Source organism: Salmo salar, chromosome 02 (genome assembly GCF_965601325.2).
Source record: "Salmo salar chromosome 02, fSalSal1, whole genome shotgun sequence".
NCBI classification, from domain to species: Eukaryota; Metazoa; Chordata; class Actinopteri; order Salmoniformes; family Salmonidae; genus Salmo; species Salmo salar.
The window spans coordinates 53,278,537-53,302,503 of record NC_138292.1 but is presented as its reverse complement, the minus strand read 5'-3'; the positions used below and the strand labels follow the sequence as shown (position 1 = coordinate 53,302,503).

At 42.5% G+C, this 23,967-nt stretch overlaps 1 protein-coding gene across 1 annotated transcript; it reads right to left on the bottom strand.

The window, feature by feature from the left end:
- Positions 1-852: 852 nt before the first annotated feature.
- Positions 853-7,852, bottom strand: LOC106586117 (G protein-coupled receptor 137Ba). Its single transcript, XM_014172994.3, has 7 exons — positions 7,175-7,852; positions 4,344-4,393; positions 4,014-4,236; positions 3,062-3,211; positions 2,732-2,860; positions 2,271-2,392; positions 853-1,409 (listed from the first exon to the last, which is right to left on the bottom strand). Exons 1-7 carry the CDS (start codon positions 7,634-7,636, stop codon positions 1,298-1,300), a joined length of 1,248 nt encoding a protein of 415 aa, XP_014028469.1. The 5' UTR covers positions 7,637-7,852; the 3' UTR covers positions 853-1,297.
- Between the last annotated feature and the right edge of the window lie 16,115 nt (positions 7,853-23,967).

Here is a 23,967-nt window from a genome sequence, read left to right as displayed (position 1 = left end):
GTGTACTTTATACCGCTCAAACTCAACTCGGGACCTCAAAGCCAGTTCCACTGTGGGTTTTTTCATTGTTCCCCTTTAATCAGGGACTGATTTAGACCTGGGACAAGTGGGTGCAATTCATTCAGGTAGAATAGAAAACCAGCAGGCTCTGGACCTCCATAGGGTAAAATTTGAATACACCTGCTCCATACGCTTAATTTAATATTTGTAAGTCATTTTTAGCAATAAACCCTGAAAAGGGTTGTGTTCTGTTATTGGGACTTGTTCTGACCTTTCCTATCAAAGTAAATTGTAGACAATGTTGGTGTACACTTCCGTTTCATCTAGTGACTAAATCAAGAACAGTAGGATATCCTCACATTGAGTATCACACCCCAAATTTCCTTTTATTCATGGTTATGAGTCAATACCGATCACGATACATCCACAGACAGAAAAGCAGACAAAAAAATAGAGCATCTGATCAGTGAAACGTTCTCCATTACATAAAAAAAAAACGTCCTGTTAGAAATATAGAATCCATCTTTTTCACCATCACATCACCAATAAATTAATGCATGTTCATAGTCACATTTACTGCGGATATAGATATGACATGATTTTGTTTATTTGTGTCATTGTTCTATACAGGCTTTAGGATATTGATATTGTCTAAGGTCAACTACCTTGATGTATATGTTTGTGCATGACTTAGTGCTAGCTTATAATATGGGTTTATTTCACAGGTTTTCTAGATGACTTTCTAAAATGTCTAAATCAGTGGTTCCCAAACTGTGGGGTGGTCGATAGGGGGGTGCAGAGTTAATTTTTTTTTTTTTTTTTTTAAGGAAGTCAGTCTGGCTTTCAACTTTTGAAAGTTGTTATAGTAGAATGTACAAGGCACAATTTTGGGTAGTGTATCATCATTTTTCCTCTTGTCAGTCATTAAATACCTTAGAGCTATTTTATAACTTGTCAAAAATGTCCAGATCAACTAGCCCATGTCAGCTTACGGGATGTTCCCCAATGATGGAAGGGGGGCTCCGAGTGAAATAGTTTTGGAACCACTGGTCTACATTATCACTAAGTTACTAATGCAATACGGTGGCTGATGATGGACAAAATACAGATGCTGTCAAGAAGTATCAAAGTTTGCAAAGTGCATTGCGGTGCTGTACAGTGCAGTGTGGACTGGTTCAGAGTTAGGGTCAATACCAATTTTTTGCTTTTCAATTAGGAACATTTTGAATTTGAATTTTTGCTTCCTGATTTGAATTAATTGAAATGGAATTGACCCCGACCCTGGACTTGTTAAGTCTCAGTATGGATGGAGCTCTCCCGTCACCGGTGCCAACCGTTGTTCGTCCGTCCCCGTTTGTACAGTGAAACTGCTGTTGCGGCTGCCCCAGTCGTAGCAGTCTGTAACTAGGCTATAGACACAAAAGATAAACAAATCTTTGAGTTACTTATTAAACTGAACAAAAATATAAACGCCACATGCAACAATTTCATACATTTTACTGAGTTACAGTTCATATGAGGAAATCGGTCAATTGAAATAAATTCATTAAGTCCCAATCTCTAAGGATTTCACATGACTGGGAATACAGATATGCTGATGGTCACTGATACCTTTAAAAAAAATTGACCTCAGGATCTCAAAGCTTTTGTGCATTTAAATTGCCATCGATAAAATGCAATTGTGTTCGTTTTCTGTTGCTTATGCCTGCCCATACCATAACCCCATCGCCATACACGCAGTCTGCATTTGTGAGGCCTGTTGGACATACTGCCAAATTCTCTAAAACAACATTAGAGGCGGCTTATGGTATAGAAATGAACATTAAATTCTCTGGCAACAGCTCTGGTGGACATTCTTGCAGTCAGCATGCCAATTGCACGCTCCCTCAACTTTGTGGCATTGTGTTGTGTGACATAACCACATTAGAGTGGCCTTTTATTGTCCCCAGCACAAGGTGCACCTGCGTAAGGATCATGGTGTTTAATCAGCTTCTTGATATGACACACCTGTCAAGTGGATGGATTATCTTGGCAAAGGAGAAATGCTCACTAACAGGGATGTAAACAAATTTGTGCACAAAATCTGACAGAAATAAGCTTTTTGTGCGAATGGAACATTTCGGGGATCTTTTATTTCAGTTCATGAAACATGAGACCAACACTTTACATGTTGTGTTTATATTTTGGTTCAGTGTAGTTATCTTTCGGTATATCTTTTAAATCTAAAACATACTCAGAAGTAACCTATCCCAGTCTTGACACTACTGTACCTTGCGGAATTGTTCTGAGGAGGGATGCTCCACGCCAGGTCATCGTCGCTATCGTACCGACGGGGGTTGTCAAAGAAGTAACCTCTGGAAGAGAGCACGTGGTTTGGGATCCCTGATCCACTCTGCAAAGACAGAGCATACCGAATAAGATAAAGAAATTGGTAACGCTTTATTTAAGAGCCAAGTTTAAGCTGGTACTTACCTGGTGTTTTCACTAAGAAACTATGTGGTAGCAATGGACACTTTCTGGTACTTATCTCAGAATTTAACACAATTGGTAACTAACCGGCATCAAATGGTATTGGCTTAAATAGTGACGCTAGCGTCAATGAATCTCAATGAAACTGAAGTGTAAGTGCAATGCAATTATTAGGTATTTACTTTTAAACAACTAACTAGCTGGTAAACAGCGGGCTGGTTACATTTCCAAGCTTCTCCTTGTCATCTGAACACACACTCACCCTGTCCTGTGGCAGCCTGCGGACCCTGAAGAAGAAAACCACCAAGGAGGTTGGCAGCAGTTCCCAGACAAAGAGGATCACCCCGAACACGATGTAACCAGCGTCCCCCAGAGTGGATCTCAAGTCAGCCTGCACAGAGAGTGTGCATTTGTGTGTTTAACCCTCCAGAGGATCCTCATTTGTGGATCGTTGGTGTTAGACTGTGTTTTCGAGTGTGTTTGTCTGACTTTTGTCCCACATATACTGTGTTTGTGTCTGTCACTTTCTCTTTTCTCTCTCTGTCACTCTCTTCTCCCTAATTCTGTGTCTGGGATAGCGTGTCATCCTTACCTGGTCGGACACATTGTACCAGTCGTAGTCGAAAGAGTTGATGGTCTCAATGTCAGTCAGAGCCAGCACCACCAGGTTGTAGCAGGCCCGTGATGCGTACAGCAGAACCACCAGGATGCCAATCAATGTCACCTGACACACCGACGTTCCCTGCAACCAATGGTGAGGGAGGTCATGGTCATGAACTATTATCTGTCACACCCTGATCTCTTTCACCTGTCTTTGTGCTTGTCTCCACCCCTCCGGGTGTTGCCCATCTTCCCCATTTCCCCAGTGTATTTATATCTGTGTTCTTTGTTCGTCTGTTGCCAGTTTGTTTTGTTTGTCAAGCCTACCAGCGGTTTCCCTTGCTCCTGTCTGTTTCTAGTTTTCCCCGGTTTTGACCATTCTGCCTGCCCTGACCCTGAGCCTGCCTGCAATTCTGTACCTTGTCACATCGGACTGGATTATTGACCTCTGCCTGGCCTGAGACTGCCTGCCGTTCTGTACCGTTTGATCTCTGATCTGGAATACCGACCTCTGCCTGCCCTTGACCTGTCGTTTTGACCAGCCCCCTGTTCTACTAATAAGCTTTTGTTACTTCGACACTGTCTGCATCTGGGTCTTCCCTGAAACATGATACCAATCAGCATTAGTATTTACGAGGGGTCACCGTTTAGTGCTACCGAGTTCACCTCCAAAATATATACAAAGACATTAAATAAAGTTAAACTTGAACTGTTTTTTTAAGTTGACCTGAACTGTTTTTATTCTTTGTGTCCTACTTTCAGAAAAGCATGAAGCAGACTTAGTCAATCTTAATGGAAGTCTGGGGCTGTATGTATCAAGTGTCTCAGAGAAGGAGTGCTGATTTAGGATCGCATGGACGGGCAAGACCTGATCCTCGATCAGCAATCCTACTCTGAGATGCTTGATACATACAGCCCCTGATCTACAAGTTCTGAGGTCCTACCTTGGACTCGAGGTATATGCTGGCCAGGGAAATCTTAGCCACCTTGTAAAGGCAGACGGACAGCGAGATGGCACAGAGCACGAAGAGCGTATCGTTGATGGTGACTCTGACCAGGACAATGGTCTTGACCTCGGTGGCGGTCATCTTAACCAGCAGGGCACAGGCCAGGTTGACCACCAGGAAGAGAAAACTGACCGCCAAGAAGACCAGATAGAGGGGGAGCCTATGGAAGGAAAGATATGGAAATCTCTGGGCCCTAGTTACAGCCTTTGAAATATGTGAGGGTCCTGTATATGGACAGGAAGAGAGGGGTAAACTCAGTCTACTTACTTGTATTTAAGGAGCTCTGGGGTATACTTGGACTTTGCCTTGAAGTAAACCTGTTTTGGGTGACATCAGAAAGAAAGTGACACTTTGGACATTTTCCCCCAAGAAAACAACAACAATCAACAACGTGGCCGCTCAGCTGAAGAACCAGTTAATGAATTAATTCTGTCCCCAGATCAGATACATTTGAAGGGATCCTGAAGAAATACAAACAAATTGGACCCCTTTTTCGTTATGTAGACTGACCTCTTATCAGTTAAACCCATGATGTGATGCCAACAGCAGACAAGCGATGCCCTCCTGTATTATCTTTTAATAGTAATGTGTGAAGGGAGACAAATGCTGCGAATAGATGTAGCATTGCTCTCTATACAGAGCAGTGGGCATGAGGATGTCAAGCAAGTGTGTGATTGCTGGCGTCTGCAGACAACGGCTGTGTAAGTCTCTATTGTGGGCAACCCCTTTTGAACCGCGTTCCTCTTTAGGTTTCCTTCCTCCTTCTAGAAGGTTTTTCCTGCCCTGCGCTTTCGCTTCTGCTTTGCTTACTCTTTGGGGTCTAAGACGGGTAACTGTAAAGCACTTTGTGACAACTGCTGATATGAAATCTATATAAAATCATTTAGAAAACGCTAGGTCCTCTAAGTCTATTACAATTTAATTACGTGCCTCTGATATTGATTCATCATCTATACTGAACAAAAATATAAACACAACCTTGTAAAGTGTTGGTTCCATGTTTCATGAGCTGAAATAAAATATACCAGAAATCTTTAGCACAAAAAGCATTTTTCTCTCAAATTTTGTGGACAAATTTGCTTACTTCCATGTTAGTGAGCGTTTCTCCTTTGCCAAGATAATCCATCCACCTGACAGGTGTGGCATATCAAGAAGCTGATTAAACGGCATCATAATTACACAGGTGCACCTTGTGCTGGGGACACTAAAAAGACCACTCTAAAATATGCAGTTTTAGTTGGCATGCTGACTGCAGGAATGTCCACCAGAGCTGTTGCCAGAGAATTGAATAATAATTTATCTACCATAAGCCGCCTACAATGTCGTTTTAGAGTATTTGGCCGTACATCCAATCGGCCTCACAACCGCAGACCACGTGTAACCACGGCAGTCCAGGACCTCCACATCTGGCTTCTTCAGTTGCGGGATGGTCTCAAAAGAGCGACCCCGTACAGCTGATGAAACTGTGGGTTTGCATAACCGAAGAATTTCTGCACAAACTGTCAGAAACAGTCTCAGGGAAGCTCATCTGCGTGCTCGTCGTCATCACCACCCCAGTGATGACGACGAGCACGCAGATGAGCTTCCCTGAGACTGTTTCTGACAGTTTGTGCAGAAATTCTTCGGTTATGCAAATCCACAGATTTGGTCTTGACCTGACTTCAGTTTGGCATCGTAACCGACTCCAGTGGGCAAATGCTCCCCTTCAATAGCCACTGGCATGCTGGATAAGTGTGCTCTTCATGGATGAATCCCGGTTTCAACTGTTTCCCGGGCAGATGGCAGACGTCTTGTGGGCAAAGGGTTTGCTGAAGTCAAAGTTGTGAACAGAGTGCCCCATGGTGGCAGTGGGGTTATGGTGTGGGCAGGTATAAGCTACGAACAACGAACACAATTGCATTTTATCAATGGCAATTTGAATGCACAGAGATACCATGACGAGATCCTGAGGCCCATTGTCGTGCCATTCATCCGCCACGATCACCTCTTGTTTCAGCATGATAATGCATGGACGGCCCCATGTGTTGCAAGGATCTGTACACAATTCCTGGAAGCTGTAATTGTCCCAGTTCTTCCATGGCCTGCATACTCACCAGACATGTCACCCATTGAGCATGTTTGGGATGCTCTGGATTGACGTGTACGACAGCTTTTCCAGTTCCCGCCAATATCCAGCAACTTTGCACAGCCATCGAAGACGAGTGGGACAATATCCACAAGCCACAATCAATAGCCTGATCAACTCTATGCAAAGGAGATGTGTCACACTGCATGAGGTAAATGGTGGACACCAGATACTGACTGGTTTTCTCATCCACGTCCCTACCTTTTTTTTAAAGGAATTTGTGACCAACAGATGGATATATATATATATATATATACTCCCAGTCATGTGAAATCCATAGAATATGGCCCAATGAATTTATTTCATTTGAATGATTTCCTTAAATGAACTGTAACTCAGTAAAATCTTTGAAATTGTTTGTTCAGTGTATCTAAAAGCAGTATGACTTCTTGTCTGACCCGTGTTGCCCACATCTCACCTCGACGCCCGCTATGATATATTGTAAATAACTAGTTGTATGAATATATAATTGCTAAATGCTGTGTGCACATTGCACAATAAGGTGAATGTGCTAAGCTATTAAATAAGGGAAACGTTACTAATCTTCCTTTGCCGGGGCTTCATACCTTTACCCTCCTTTTCCTTTTTCTTGAGCTGTCCCCTCCTCCACACTGCCTTCACGCCCCTCCCACCACTTACCTCTTCTAGGGGAGCTTTCCCCATAGGATTGTATATCCCCCCCTATTTGGGATGCCACCATTTCAGCAAAATCAGAAATACCAGTCCACAGCTATTCTGTATACACAACACTCACACATCAATGTATAATCACTATTAATACTCTGAACTACTACCTAGACACTGAGACTGGAAAAAAAAGGGCAGATTGGGTATAAAAAACCCACAACATATAGCATCCAACTGTAATCCACATTTAGGACCCCAATGGGCCCTCAAAATGGCCCCAATATGGCCCTTGTGGCCCCCTGAGACCCCCATTCCCTCAATGTGGCCCCTGGGAGCCTATTCTCACCTGGGCGCAGTAGAGGTTCATGAGGCTCAGTGTGAAGAACTGCAGGCAGACGGGGAAGCAGTAGAGCAGCCAGAAGGTGAAGGGACCCAGCGCGTTGGCCGTGACGCAGTCGCGGAAGTAGAAGGAGAAGAGGAGGGCGCGCAACGCGGCCCACAGCAGACACAGGAAGAGGAATGCCGTCTGGTAGCTGAAGCGCTTGTGGCGGTATCGGAGCACCAGCCACAGCTGGGCATAGATGAAGGCAAAGAGGAGAGAGTAGAAGACGGTGTAGGCCACGGTGAGGCCAAGCGTGACGTAGGGCGGGATGGCCGGGGCCATGGTGGGCGGAGGAGGCAGGGAGCCGTTACCGGCTGCTGCCGCTGTGGATGCCGGTTCTGGTGCCGCTGACACCCCCCCGATGGTGCCTTGCTCCACCACCGGGGATGATGACTCCAGGGACATGTCCATCGCTTCTCCATTCATTCTCTGTTCCTCAACGAGGGAGAGAAAGAAGGGAATCCTTTTTTCTTCTGTCTCTCTCAGGCAATGTGTCGCTGGTAGAGACGATATCTCCCCTCCATGGAGCCTTTGCTTCAGACACACAACCCTGCTGTCTGACTCAGTGTGAGGGAGGGAGACAAAGGAGGGAGGAGAGGGGGGAAAGAGACACTCCCCTCTTTTTGCCGGTGCTCCTTGGAGAGTGGTTGGAGGCTGATGTCACATGACAATGGCTCGGAGCGTTTCAGTGGCCAAGGGCTCGGCAGCAGGCTGTGATGCATTTGAAGAAGATGGAGGGAGGGTAAAGATGGATCGAGAAAAAGAGAGCGCGAGAGAGAGGTGGGAGGGAGTGAGGGAGAGGTGCACTGACTGTACCTTAGACCACGTGCTGGAGGGACCTGTCATCTGCTCCCATCCCCCTCTTTCATCATAGACAGCATCATCATGCAGTCTGTGCCAATTGTCTTTCTGTCGCCCCTCCCCCATTTTTTTCCTCCTCATTTCTTATTTCCTCCATCCATACTGAAGGTTGTGTAATGGATGTATCTGTGATGGTGGGTGCTTTAAAATATGTCAGTTAACCACTTGGTTGAGTAAGAATTTTGCCCACAAATATACCCACAATTCTGTTATACACTGAGTGTACAAAGCATGACATAGACTGACCAGGTGAATTCAGGTGAAAGCTATGATCCCTTATTGATATCACCTGTTAAATCTACTTCAATCAGTATCGAGGAAGGGGAGGAGACTGGTTAAAGAAGGATGTTTAAGCCTTGAGACAATTGAGGCAGGGATTGTATGTGCGCCATTCAGAGGGTGAATGAGAAAGACAAAATATTTAAGTGCCTTTGAACGGGGTATGGTAGTAGGTGCCAGGCGCACCGGCTTAAGTGTGTCAAGAACTGAAACGCTGCCAGGTTTTTCACACTCAACAGTTTCCTGTGTGTATCAAGAATTGTCCACCACCCAAAGGACATACAGACAACTTGACACAATTGTAGGAAGCATTGGAGTCAACATGGGCCAGCATCCCTGTGGAATGCTTTTGACACCGTGTAGAGTCCATGCCCCGACGAATTGAGGCTGTTCTGAGGGCAACCGGGGGTGCAACTCAATATTTAGTACACTCAGTGTATATCCTGCCTAGTGGCACTATTGAGCATTGGCCGCACAATGATCATTTTTTGGACTATTCAGCTTCAGATAAATGACTGAGGATGTGTTTTTGGTATAACATACAGTTGAAGTCGGAAGTTTACATACACCTTAGCCAAATACATTTAAACTCCGTTTTTCACAATTCCTGACATTTAATCCTTGTAAAAATTCCCTGTCTTAGGTCAGTTAGGATCACCACTTTATTTTAAGAATGTGAAAAAGAGTAATAGTAGAGAGAATGATTTATTTCAGCTTTTATTTCTTTCATCACATTCCCAGTGGGTCAGAAGTTTACATACACTCAATTCATATTTGGTAGCATTGCCTTTAAATTGTTTAACTTGGGTCAAACGTTTCGGGTAGCCTTCCACAAGCTTCCCACAATAAGTTGGGTGAATTTTGTCCTATTCCTCCTGACAGAACTGATTTGAAGGTTTGTAGGCCTCCTTGCTCGCACATGCTTTGTACATACTTTTTCAGTTCTGCCCACACATTGTCTATGGGATTGAGGTCAGGGCTTTGTGATGGCCACTCCAATACCTTTGTTGTCCTTAAGCCATTTTGCCACAACTTTGGAAGTATGCTTGGGGTCATTGTCCATTTGGAAGACCCATTTGCAACCAAGCTTTAACTTCCTGACTGATGTCTTGAGATGTTGCTTCAATATATCCACATAATTTTCCGCCTCATGATGCCATCTATTTTGTGAAGTGCACCAGTCCCTCCTGCAGCAAAGCACCCCCACAACATGATGCTGCCACCCCTGTGTGTTTCACGGTTGGGATGGTGTTCTTCGGCTTGCAAGCCTCCCAGTTTTTCCTCCGAACATAACAATGGTCATTATTGCCAAACAGTTCCATTTTTGTTTCATCAGACCAGAGGACATTTCTCCAAAAAGTACGATCTTTATCCCCATGTGCAGTTGCAAACCGTAGTCTGGCTTTTTTATGGCGGTTTTGGAGCAGTGGCTTCTTCCTTGCTGAGCGGCCTTTCAGGTTATGTCGATATAGGACTCGTTTTACTATGGATATAGATACTTTTGTACCTGTTTCCTCCAGCATCTTCACAAGGTCCTTTTCTGTTGTTATGGGATTGATTTACACTTTTCGCACCAAAGTACGTCCATCTCTAGGAGGCAGAACGCATCTCCTTCCTGAGCGGTATGATGGCTGTGTGGTCCCATGGTGTTTATACTTGCGTACCATTGTTTGTACAGATGAACGTGGTACCTTCAGGCATTTGGAAATTGCTCCCAAGGATGAACCAGACTTGTGGAGGTCTAAAAAAATGAATTCTGAGGTCTTGGCTAATTTCTTTTGATTTTCCCACAATGTCAAGCAAAGAGGCACTGAGTTTGAATGTAGGCCTTGAAATACATCCACAGGTACACCTCCAATTGACTCAAATTATGTCAATTAGCCTATCAGAAGCTTCTAAAGCCATGACATAATTTTCTGGAATTTTCTGGAATAAACTTCTGACCCACTGGAATTGTGATACAGTGAATTCTAAGTGAAATAATCTGTCTGTAAACAATTGTTGGAAAAATGACTTGTGTCATGCACAAAATAGATGTCCTAACCGACTTGCCAAAACTATAGTTTGTTAACAAGAAATTTGTGGAGTGGTTAAAAAACGAGTTTTCATGACTCCAACCTAAGTGTGTAAACTTCCGACTTGAATTGTATTATAAGCCTACTACGCTTCAGTATTTTTTGTCTCTGGATTCACAGACACCCATATGTCACCTACGTATATTTTGACATGGCCTATTAATTACCGAGACACCCTCTACAACCACTGTGATTATTATTTGACTCTGCTGGTATTCTATGAACCTTTGAACATCTTGAAGAACGATTTGGCCTTAATGGCCATGTACTCTCAATCTCCACCCCTCAGAGCCAGGTTCCTCTCTAGGGTTCTTCTTGCATTGTTTGCTGTTTGGGGTTTTAGGCTGGGTTTCTGTATAAGCACTTTGTGACATCTGCTGATGTCAAAAGGGCTTTATAAATACATTTGATTGATTGATTGATTTTTCTCTTTTTATTATGCACTATGATTTGCCATTTACCTTGAAATATATTATTGTTATGATTTTTTAAATATTGTTATCTCAATGAGCCACTAGGCTATAAATAAGATTTAAGTGCAATAGTCAGGTCACTGAGGAAGACATCAGCTTGATGTCAAAACGCCAGTCACCTGTCCACATCCTGTACAATGGATTAAAGTGAGCAATAACCTTTTAGATGATTTTCTCTGTAAGCCACTCTTGTGATTTTTGTCCTTGTTGTTGAGCACCCCTCCTTTCCTTTGTTTGCTGAAGCGCGAAGGGCCACTTGAACTCTATGCTACAGTATACTGTATGCTATTATATTCTGTTATGTAAAATATGAATGAATCATTATGTGATCTTGCGAAACATTTATTCAGCTTTATTCTTAATTTACTAAACCAGCACCATTGTGAGAACGGACAATCTTCTATTTGTAATAATAGTAATAATAATAAGTGATGAATATGACTATTAAGGCATAGGCAACAGATGAGGGTTATTTTAAGCGATGTAAGCACCCTCAGAATCATGGTGCTGGAAGGACAGCACCGTAACCAAGTGGTTACAATGACTGGAACGAACTGCAAAAATCACTGAAGCTGGAGACTCATATCTCCCTCACTAGCTTTAAGCACCAGCTGTCAGAGCAGCTCACAGATCACTGCACCTGTACATAGCCCATCTGTAAAACAGCCCATCTGTCTACCTCATCCCCATACTGTATTTATTTATTTATCTTGCTCCTTTGCACCCCAGTATCTCTACTTGCACATTCATCTTCTGCACATCTACCATTCCAGTGTTTATTTGCTATATTGTAATTACTTCGCCACCACGGCCTATTTATTTCCTTAACTCCCTTATCTTACCTCATTTGCACTCACTGTATATAGACTTTTTTAGTTTTCTTTTTTTTGTACTGTATTATTGACTGTATGTTTTGTTTATTCCATGTGTAACTCTGTGTTGTTGTATGTGTCGAATTACTATGCTTTATCTTGGCCAGGTCGCAGTTGCAAATGATAACTTGTTCTCAACTAGCCTACCTGGTTAAATAAAGGTGAAATAAAATAAATAAAAAACATATCGTTCTGAATTCCACTATGCAAGAGTTTTATGAACTTCAAGGCAGACACGCAGTGAATTTGGATCCTAGATCTCGTTGGTGTGATGATAAGGTTCATGCGGTGGATCAGTTTGTCTGCCTACACGATAGAGGTGGTGCCTTTCTATAAGCTAAGCACTCAGACAGTAGGGCGAGTTCAAGTGTGTCGTACATGGGCCCCAAGCCCATAACAAACTGTTTTGAGGGACAGGCGTTTCTAGCAACCCCTCGTAGAGTTTTTTGTTTGTGGCTGTTCTTGTTACGTCGGATTTGGTCCAACCGATCGATGGGCCTCTGCACACGAGCCTACAGTATTCATCATTTGCGCCACTGCCAGAGAGAGAGAAAAGACAGGGAAGAAACCACCATTTACCTACCTACAGTGTATTCATTCGTTAAGTATTCAGACCCCTTCTCTTTTTCTATATTTTGTTATGTCACAGTCTTATTCTAAAATTGATTCAATATTTTTTTGCTCTCATCAATCTACACACGATATCCCATAATGACAAAGCGAAAACAGGTTTTTATACATTTTTGCAAATTAATACATATACTAAAACAGAAATACCTTATTTACATAAGTATTCAGAACTTTTTGCTATGATACTCAAAATTGAGCTCAGGTTCATCCTGTTTCCATTGATCATCCTTAAGATATTTCTACAACTTGTTTGGAGTCCACCTGTGGTAAATTCAATTGATAGAAAATGATTTGGAAAGCCACACAACTGTCTATATAAGGTCCTACAGCTGATCCCACAGTGCATGTCAAAACAAAAACCAAGCCATGAGGTTTAAAGAATTGTCCATAGAGCTCCGAGACAGGATTGTGTCGAGGCACAGCTCTGCAGAGAAGAATGGGAGAAACTCCCCAAATACAGGTGTGCCAAACTTGTAGCATCATACCTGAATAATTATGGTTTTGAATAATTATGTAAATGTAATATTTCAGGTTATTTAATTCTTTCATTTTTTTCTCATAAAAAACAACTTTCTTTTGCTTTGTCATTATGGGGTATTTTGTGTAGATTGGTGATGGGGAAAATGTATTTAAACAATTTTAGAATAAGGCTGTAACGTAACAAAATGTGGAAAAAGTCAAGGGGTCTGAATACTTTCCGAATTATACACATATCAGTTATGCAAGCTAACAACCAGCATAGATAACAAGCTGGCTTGCTAGCTAGCTAACAATACTACCTAGCTAACTAGCTAGTTCACAGGACTAGCCATGGCTGTGGTATTAGGGGCGGCACGCAGCCTGGGAGATAGAGCTGCCTGTCAGGCATTAGTCAGGCCTTAAATGCCCCACGAGCGCATTACAATCAAAGCAGCCACAGGGCTCCTTGATGATGTGGTTATCGTGCATCTGAAAAAATTAATGGATGATGCGAGGTACTTTTGATGATCTCCTGATCTTGACAAAACAACTTTTGTTATGTAGTGATCTCGACATAATGAGGGATTTGTTTTATTTTTTATTCATATGTCCTCTCTGGACTTCCGAAACAAGCTCACCGGAGAAAGCATCCCAGTGAGGGAAACAGCGAACCTCTGTCTTACTATATGTAGCCCATGTATCTGATGCTGTCTGGACAATAAAGTATAGAATGTTAATTTGTCTAATGGGGATCCAAATAAACAAATACATTTACATGTCATACTATTTTTTTCCAGACAGCATCAGATACATGGGCTACATATAGTAAGACAAAGGGTCGCTGTTTTGCTTGCTCGGATGCTTTATCTGAGATTGATGCGTATTTCTGTTGGCGCACGTCTTGGTCAAATAAATTATCAATAGTAAAATATTTTATTAGGACGGCAATGAGGTAAGGTAAGACGGGCCAGGCCCCTGAGGCCCGCCCATAATGCCGGCCCTGCCGATAGGTACTTATTACAGTAAGAGGCTGTTCCTTCTCTTGCTAGAACAAAGGACTACCTGCTGTGTACTGACCTGATACCGACGAACCTACCGTTTCTTCTTGTAGAATTGGCAGTGGCCAACAACTTGACTTTGGACCAATCAGAGCGCTCGAACATTCATGTGGGGGAGCCGACAGGAGTGACAATTAAAAAGGAAAAACCAGGGCCTTTTTTTCCCGGCCTAATCTAATTGTTCTAAAACAATAAAGCAGCATAATGCATTTTTTTTCTAGAGAAAGACTTTGGAGTTTTGTGCTGGAGTAAGGATTTTTTGTTAGTGCACATTATCAAACCCATCTTATTAGTTACTTAGCGATTACTGAGCAAGGCAGTCACACACACTTCTTATGAAACAAATGGGGTGGTCAGTGCAGCACAATGTAGCACTAAATGCTTTTAGAACAACAGCTTGCTAACTGTAATGATGGGGAGGTGAATTGAAGCAGGTGAAATGTTTTAATAAAACAACAAAACCAAGAACACAACACTAACATAAGGCAGTACACCGAGACACAAGAATAATACCAACTGGTGAGTGAACCTGGGAGAGTGACATATACAGGGGAGGAAATGATGAAGGTAATGGAGTCCAGGTGTGAATCATAATGATTAACAGGTGTGCGTAATGATGAATCCCAGGACCGGTGGTTAGTACTCTTGCGACGTTGTACGCTGGAGGGGAGGAGCAGACATGACAGTATCAAACAACGCTACTGCCACCTTCTGGTTTGGAGTGGCTGATGACTTCAATGTCTCTGCTGTGTCAACACAAAAGAGATTGACTGCCGACACTGTTCAGGTGCTACTCACTGGGCACACAACTTCAACGTGGAAATGTAGGTAGTATTTGGTTGAGACGATGATCAATGAGATTTCAACTTTTATTCACCCAGTCAAAAAGACAGACAGGAGTTTGTGAATTACCAACATGTTATCACTGTGCTTTCAACCATCTAAAAGCACAATCACATTCCAATGGAAGAACAATGTCTGATTTTTGGTTTAGTTCTCATCTAAATGTGTTATTACTGTGCTTTCAACCGTTTAAAAGCACAACAATGTTGAAATGGGAATACAATTTAAAATATTTTGTATTTATACAACAATTTAACGTGTTATCACTGTGCTTCATGTTATTGCACAACCAAATGACCTGGATTGCAGTTGAGATAACATTCAAAGTACATAGTGCAAGTGAGTAGTGCTGTTCGCACAGATTATTATAGCAATTGTGAAGAACTCCACAGACCTGCAACCTTTGAATGCCATCTTGAACTTGCACATTTTCTATGATTACATAAGACATTTAGTAACAATAACCTCAAAATGTGGCCATGGATGTGTTACTAATTTTAAGGTTAAATAAATACTGTTACATTAGTTTGTAAGATAGGCTTAACTTTAGTCTATTTATTGTATTACAAAAGTAATATTGAATTGTGTTTGGTTGACAACGCAACTAACTATCAACATTTAAAGGAGAAGATGTGCTGGGATATTTGCATCTGAGCCACTGGCTTAATCCTATTCTTTACCTTAGATTTTTGGTTGAGATGGAGTTTTGAATCCAGCATATCAATGATTAATTTGTAGTCAAACTGGAATTAAAGCCAGACTAAGTGTCACACCCTGATCTGTTTCACCTGTCTTTGTGATTGTCTCTGGTGTATTTATCCCTGTGTTTCCTGTCTCTCTGTGCCAGTTTGTCTTGTTTTGCCAAGTCAACCAGCGTTTCTCCTAGCTACTATTTTTCTCAGTCTCTGTTTATTCCTAGCCCTCCTGGTTTTGACCCTTGCCTGCCCTGACGCCGAATCCGCCTGCCTGACCACTCTGCCTGTTCTGACCTCGAGCCTGCCTATCCCTTGGTTCTGTTTGGACTCTGACCAGGTTTATGAACTCTTGCCTGTCCCCGACCTGCCTTTTGCCTACCCCTTTTGGTATAATAAATATCGGAGCTCAACCATCTGCCTTGTGCCCTTAAACTAAGTCAGTGGCACAGATCTCTCCAATGCAGAAAAAATGGACTAGTAAAGGCCAAGTGTACTACTTTTGTGAAAAAATGTAAACTAAATGTATTATTTTTACCCCCTTTTTTTGTGATATCCAATTGGTAGTTACAGTCTTGTCCCATCGCTGCAAATCCTGTACGGACATGGGAAGGTTGAGAGCCATGCGTCCACCGAAACACGATCTGCCAAGCCGCACTGCTTCTTGATACACTGCTCGCTTAACCCAGAAGCACCACTGTGTCGGAGGAAACATAATACAGCATAATACAGGGATAGAACCCGGATCTGTAGTGACGCCTCTAGCACGGCAATGCAGTGTCTTAGACTGCTGCGCCACCCGGGAGGCATATTTCAGCGTTTAACAGCATTTGTAACTTGAGTCTGATAATTATCTGTACAAAACAGTTAATCTGATAATACTTGTGGAATATGAAAATACCTGCTTGATATACAGTGAGGGAAAAAAGTATTTGATCCCCTGCTAATTTTGTACGTTTGCCCACTGACAAAGAAACGATCAGTCTATAATTTTAATGGTAGATTTATTTGAACAGTGAGAGACAGAATAAGAACAAAAAAATCCAGAAAACGCATGTCAAAAATTTTATAAATTGATTTGCATTTTAATGAGGGAAATAAGTATTTAACCCCCTCTCAATCAGAAAGATTTCTGGCTCCCAGGTGTCTTTTATACAGGTAACGAGCTGAGATTAGGAGCACACTCTTAAAGGGAGTGCTCCTAATCTCAGTTTGTTACCTGTATAAAAGACACCTGTCCACAGAAGCAATCAATCAGATTCCAAACTCTCCACCATGGCCAAGACCAAAGAGCTCTCCAAGGATGTCAGGGACAAGATTGTAGACCTACACAAGGCTGGCATGGGCTACAAGACCATCGCCAAGCAGCTTGGTGAGAAGGTGACAACAGTTGGTGCGATTATTCGCAAATGGAAGAAACAGAAAAGAACTGTCAATCTCCCTCGGCCTGGGGTTCCATGCAAGATCTCACCTCGTGGAGTTGCAATGATCATGAGAACGGTGAGGAATCTGCCCAGAACTACACGGGAGGATCTTGTCAATGATCTCAAGGCAGCTGGGACCATAGTCACCAAGAAAACAATTGGTAACACACTACGCCGTGAAGGACTGAGATCCTGCAGTGCCCGTAAGGTCCCCCTGCTCAAGAAAGCACTTATACATGCACGTCTGAAGTTTGCCAATGAACATCTGGATGATTCAGAGGACAAATGGGTGAAAGTGTTGTGGTCAGATGAGACCAAAATGGAGCTCTTTGGCATCAACTCAACTCGCCGTGTTTGGAGGAGGAGGAATGCTGCCTATGACCCCAAGAACACCATCCCCACCGTCAAACATGGAGGTGGAAATATTATGCTTTGGGGGTGTTTTTCTGCTAAAGGGACAGGACAACTTCACCGCATCAAAGGGACGATGGACGGGGCCATGTACTGTCAAATCTTGGGTGAGAACCTTCTTCCCTCAGCCAGGGCATTGAAAATGGGTCGTGGTTGGGTATTCCAGCATGACAATGACCCAAAACACATGGCCAAGTCAACAAAAGAGTGGCTCAAGAAGAAGCACATTAAGGTCCTGGACTGGCCTAGCCAGTCTCCAGACCTTAATCTCATAGAAAATCTGTAGAGGGAGCTGAAGGTTCGAGTTGCCAAACGTCAGCCTCGAAACCTTAATGACTTGGAGAAGATCCCTCCTGAGATGGGTGCAAACCTGGTGGCCAACTACAAGAAACGTCTGACCTCTGTGATTGCCAACAAGGGTTTTGCCACCAAGTACTAAGTCATGTTTTGCAGAGGGGACAAATACTTATTTCCCTCATTAAAACATTTTTGACATGCGTTTTTCTGGATTTTTTGTTGTTATTATGTCTCTCAGTATTCAAATAAACCTACTGTTAAAATTAGAGACTGATCATTTCTTTGTCAGTGGGCAAACATACAAAATTAGCAGGGGATCAAATACTTTTTCCCCTCACTCTATGTTTTCCAGTTTCTTGAAATACTTTGCAAATGCAATTTATTTCTACGTGTAATTTGAAATGGTCTATTCACTCCTTTTATATTTTAGTAGATGCTCTTATCCAGAGCAATTTACAGCAGTGAGTACATAAATGTTTCTACTGGTCCCCGGTGGGAATTGAACCCAAAACCCTAGCATTGAATGTGAATGGCGAATGGCGCCGAAGAACATCCCTGATGTTTTACATTCTCCCAAACAATTGTGCTATTTATTTATTTATTTTTGGCGTTTTGTGTAACTTATTTTTTAACTTATTTATTGTGTACATAATGTTGTTGCTACCGTCTCTTATGACCGAAAAGAGCTTCTGGACATCAGAACAGCGATTACTCACCTTGAACTGGAAGAAACGTTTTACTTTAATGAGTCCGACGAGAAGGATATCCTGCTTTCACTGGAACAGGCCCAAATCCACCTCTTTTGCGTGAAGAAAAGACGTCGGAAAAGGGGACGCAGATCGGGGATCCTTCTGAGAATCCGGATGCGAGCGAGTAAACTCCCAAATCTTTCCATTCTTCTTGCTAACATGCAATCATTGGAAAATAAAATTGATGACCTACTATTAAGATTATCCTACCAACAGGACATTAAAAACTGTAACATCTTATGTTTCACCAAGACGTGGCTGAACGAAGATACGGACAACATAGAGCTAGCGGGATTTTCCATGCACCGGCCAAACAGAGGCGCTACCTCTGGTAAGACAAGGGGTGTGTGTCAAGAAGCGGCAACTGCTCGGCATCTGACCATAAGGCGCCACAGAGGGTAGTGTGAATGGCCCAGTACATCACTGGGGCCAAGCTTCCTGCCATCCAGGACCTATATAACAGGCGGTGTAAGAGGAAGGCCCCTAAAATTGTCAGAGACTCCAGTCATCCAAGTTATAGACTGTTTTCTCTGCTACCGCACGGCAAGCGGTACCGGAGCGCCAAGTCTAGGACCAAAAGGCTCCTCAACAGCTTCTACCCCCAAGCCATTAGACTGCTGAACAATTCATAAAAATCGCCACCAGACAATTAACATTGACCCCCCCTCCCTTTTGTACACTGCTGATACTCGCTGTTTGTTTGGTACCTATGCATAGTCACTTTCCCCCACCTACATGTACAGATTACCTTAACTAGCCTGTACCCCCGCACACTGACCTGATACCGGTGCCCCCTGTATATAGCCTCGTTATTGTTATTCTTATTGTGTTACTTTTTATTATTACTTTTTATTTTAGCCTACTTGGTAAATCTTTTTTTCTTCTTGAACTGCACTGTTGGTTAAGGGCTTGTAAGTAAGCATTTCATGGTGAAGTATGCACTTGTATTCGGCGCATGTGGCAAATAAAGTTTGATTTGATTGCGAGTGCCATGCTTACAATTCCAACTGTTGAATCCTATAAGATACTGTTCTTATACAACAAATGTTTTTGCCAAAGTGGAGATGCTGAAAAAATGTTTTGGCCCGTGCTACAGACGTCTATATGCGTCCATTAATAATAGTAAAGGCCCAGTGCACTACTTTTGTGAAGGAATGTATATGCTCAGCACCCTCAGCACCCATACTTCCCGTGGCTATGCTGTTGGGGCATTTAAAGCAGGCCTTAACCCCCTAGAGTTGATGTCCATGTCCCCGTGGAAATCTAACTGGCATAACAATTAAAAATCCCCATAAAAATCTGTCGGTTTAAGCTAGCAATATCTGTTTGTTTTTACATTATATGCGTCTCAATACATCGCATCTGCCGATGTCGCACTTCTGCATCTGCGGTGAAAAGTGACAGAGCTAGACCGTTTGTCAGACCATGAGACATCCCGAAAATCGGTCTTCTCACAAAATCGTCTGAAGGGAGATTGGCCCCTATATGGAAAGATGAGACTCCCACGAACACGATGGTGTTCTCTGTTTTGCTCTACAACCCCCACAAGCACCTTGGGACTTGTCTGAAGTTGGTACAGCCAATCTGCCAACTTCTGTCTGTAGCATCCGAACAGTTTGGGCTACACACTAATGACCCTTTTGTGGAAAGGTGAGACTCTCACAAACAAGTACATGTCAGTTGTTTTGCTCTAGTATGCCCACATGCCTCACAAGACTGGTATGAAGGTCCCCCGGTACCAGTTAAAAAAATATATGGAAGTATATATGGATTCTGTTTATTGCCACAAATAAGGGGTTAAATACGTCAAAAATAAATGAATACGTTTCCTGATCTTTCTTATATCTCTCAGATATAGGACAGACACTTCAGAACAAACTTCCTTTAGGTTTTTTGGAGGGACTATCTGTTGTTCCATGTAGTGAATCTGTTATTCAATGCATTTGTATGGGCCAATAGCAGTAAGGCCAAAACATGTTTTTTTATATATTTTTTGTACACTTCAAGGGTTCTTAAAATTCAAAATCAAATAGCTAAATGATCCTTGGTATGACCTTCTTAAAACAATTCCATATAGCTTAGTACGGCTATTCCCAAACTGGGGTAAGCCCATACCCCCAGGGGTAAGCGCAATGTCGTCGGGGTTACGCCAAATAAAAATGTGATTCACATTTTCAAACAGTCCATTTAGATTATCCAACAGGGCTATACATTTGGGTGATGTTTTTTTCTCGCCTGAGTAGCCTCATTTCACTGCCAAAAATAAAATGTAACCATCTAGTGTTCAGCAAAATAACAACACAATGTCAAATACAGGTAGCCCAGTCAAATAATTAACATCCAATCACATTAACCATTACTCTCTCACGGGAATTCCCCTAACGGTCCATATTTAGCCAAAAGTAGCTGCTGCTCATTCCGTTTTCTTGAAAATTGATAAATGGTTGAAAAAAGTAAGGCATAGAGACACATACCAGCTCTAGTGGTAGTATTGCTACTACCAGCAGTACTATACCTGCACTGTTTCACGACACATCAGTGACATGGCAGGAGATGTTTTGAAACAATTACTGCTTCACATACAAGCCAGTGAATTCTACGCGTTACAGCTGGACGAGTCAACAGACGTGACGGGCCTGGCACAGCTCCTGGTATATGTCCGTTACGTTTATGTGGGGTCAATTAAGGAAGACATCCTCTTCTGCAAACCAATGGAAACCAGGACAACAGAAGATATTTTTAAAGTACTGGAAGACTTTGTGACATCAAATGGACTTTGGTGGTCAAGATGTGTTGGTATCTGTACTGATGGTGTAAAAGCCATGGCAGGGAGACATAGTGGAGTGGTAACACGTGTGCAAGCAGTTGCTCCCAACGCCACTTGAGTACACTGCTGCATCCACCGAGAGGCTCTTGCTGCCAAGGGAATGCCTGACAGCTTGAAAGACGTTTTGGACACTACAGTGAAAATGGTTAACTTTGTTAAAGCAAGGCCCCTGAACTCTCGTGAATGATCTGAAACTAGGATTACAAGGACTTCTCCACAACTATATTCAATGTGCGGGACAAAATTGAGGCTATGATTAAGAAGTTGGAGCTCTTCTCTGTCTGCATTAACAAGGACAACACACAGGTCTTTCCATCATTGTATGATTTTTTTGTATGCAAAATGAACTCAAGCTTACCGGACAATGTCAAATGTGATATAGCGAAGCACCTGAGTGAGCTGGGGGCGCAATCACGCAGTTACTTTCCCAAGACGGACGACACAAATCAAATCAAATTTAATTATAAAGCCCTTCTTACATCAGCTGATGTCACAAAGTGCTGTACAGAAACCCAGCCTAAAACCCCAAACAGCAAGCAATGCAGGTGTTGAAGCACGGTGGCTAGGAAAAACTCCCTAGAAAGGCCAGAACCTAGAAAGAAACCTAGAGAGGAACCAGGCTGTGAGGGGTGGCCAGTCCTCTTCTGGCTGTGCCGGGTGGCGATTATAACAGAACATGGCCAAGATGTTAAAATGTTCATAGATGACCAGCAGGGTCAAATAATAATAATCCCAGTGGTTGTTGAGGGTGCAACAGGTCAGCACCTCAGGAGTAAATGCCAGTTGGCTTTTCATAGCCGGTCATTCAGAGTATCTCTATCGCTCCTGCTGTCTCTAGAGAGTTGAAAACAGCAGGTCTGGGACAGGTAGCATGTCCGCTGAACAGGTCAGGGTTCCATAGCCGCAGGCAGAACCGTTGAAACTGGAGCAGCAGCACGACCAGGTGGACTGGGGACAGCAAGGAGTCCTCGGGCTCAGGTCCTCCGAGAGAGAGAAAGAGAGAGAGAATTAGAGAGAGCATACTTAAATTCACACAGGACACCGGATAAGACAGGAGAAATACTCCAGATATAACAGACTGACCCTAGCCCCCCGACACAAACTACTGCAGCATAAATACTGGAGGCTGAGATAGGAGGATTCGAGACAGGAGGGTTCACAAACAACTGGATTCGTTATTGTCATAATCTTCTCCTTCATCTGAAGATATCTCTTCAGAGATATAAGTCAGAAGTCTGAAGATATAAGTCAGAGTCAGACCAAAATGCAAGCGGAATGTGGATACTCATCTTTTAATGTAAAGAATACACGAAAAACCGACTTCAGACAGGCTATACATACAAAAAGACTAGCAGTGTTAGCACAACCACCCACAAACCCAAGTGACAAACATACTCCTAATTATATGACTCCCAATCAGGAACAACGATCACCAGCTGTCCCTGATCGGGAGCCACACAGACCCACATAGAAATACAACACCCAGAACACACATACACAGACATACTCTGCCACGTCCTGACCAAAACTACACAACAACACCCTCTGCTGGCCAGGACGTGACAGTTATCCCTTTTATGCCCTGCCTGGTCCTATAAAAGCTCTTTGTCACTTCCCACGAGCCGGGTTGTGACAAAAACTCACACTCATTCTTGTGTTTAATAAATGTATCGTATAGTGTGTGTGGCAGGCTTACAATGATGGCAAAAAACAACATTTGAGAGTGCGCTGACCCTTGTGCTAGAGGGGGTACGCAGCTGAAGGTTGAATGTTTGAAGGGGTACAGGACTATAAAAAGTTTGGGAACTACTGGCTTAGTAGAACCCCTCCCTCGGCTTAGACAGGGCTTATTGAGCTAAGACTCATCTTTATCGGCTGGCCTAGCCTTCCTCCTAGACTGATTGTTGCTTTTATGATTTGGTTATATATATATTATATATATATATGTGTATGTATTTTTTTATTTGTATTTTTCATGCACTTTAAGATTATTCTTGTATAATGAAAAACGCTTTACAAATGTCATTCATTATAATAAATATTATTATTATTATAATTCTTAATTATGGCCGATATCCAAAGATTCTACAACGAAACGTCACATTAAATAGAGCATGGAGCATTGTTGTTGCGTCCATCTCCAAATTAGCGTGCACCATAACATTTTTATAATCTCTATGGCGCACAACTTATCGAAAAAATGTTTGTGTCAGCTTTCACCTGAGGTTTGCTTAGAATTTGAAATGTGAATTCTAATAATTTTTATTCCATAGTTTTAGGCATATGTGATATTTGATTAAATTCAGCCCAAAATAAATCCTCTTGAAAGAGGATTTAAATGTTTTAGCACACAATGCCTGTTGTTTTCAACTGTACAGGCTTCCTTATTTTAATTTTGTCATTTAGGTTAGTATTGTGGAGTAACTACAATGTTGTTGATTCGTCCTCAGTTTTCTCCTATCACAGCCATTGAACTATGTAACTATTTTATAGAAACCTTTGACCTCATGGTGAAATCCCTAAGTGGTTTCCTTCCTCTCCGTCAACTGAGTTAGGAAGGATGCCTGTATCTTTATAGTGGCTGGGTGTATTGATACACCATCCCAAACTGTAATTAATAACTTCACCATGCTCAAAGGGAGTCTGCTTTTTTTATCTACCAATGGTTCCCTTCTTTGTGAGGCATTGGAAAACCTCCCTGGTCTTTGTGGTTGAATCTGTGTTTGAAATTCACTGCTCGACTGAGGGATCTTAGAGATAATTGGATCTGTGGGGTGAAGAGATGTTGTAATTCAAAAATCATGTAA

Excerpts from the sequence above, each read along its gene's own strand:
- LOC106586117 (XM_014172994.3), bottom strand. The coding sequence starts at position 7,636 with ATGAATGGAGAAGCGATGGACATGTCCCTGGAGTCATCATCCCCGGTG. Across the intron at positions 4,237-4,343 it reads CCAGAGCTCCTTAAATACAA|GCTCCCCCTCTATCTGGTCT; the intron begins GTAAGTAGACTG and ends TTCCTTCCATAG. Across the intron at positions 3,212-4,013 it reads GCATATACCTCGAGTCCAAG|GGAACGTCGGTGTGTCAGGT; the intron begins GTAGGACCTCAG and ends CATTGGTTGCAG.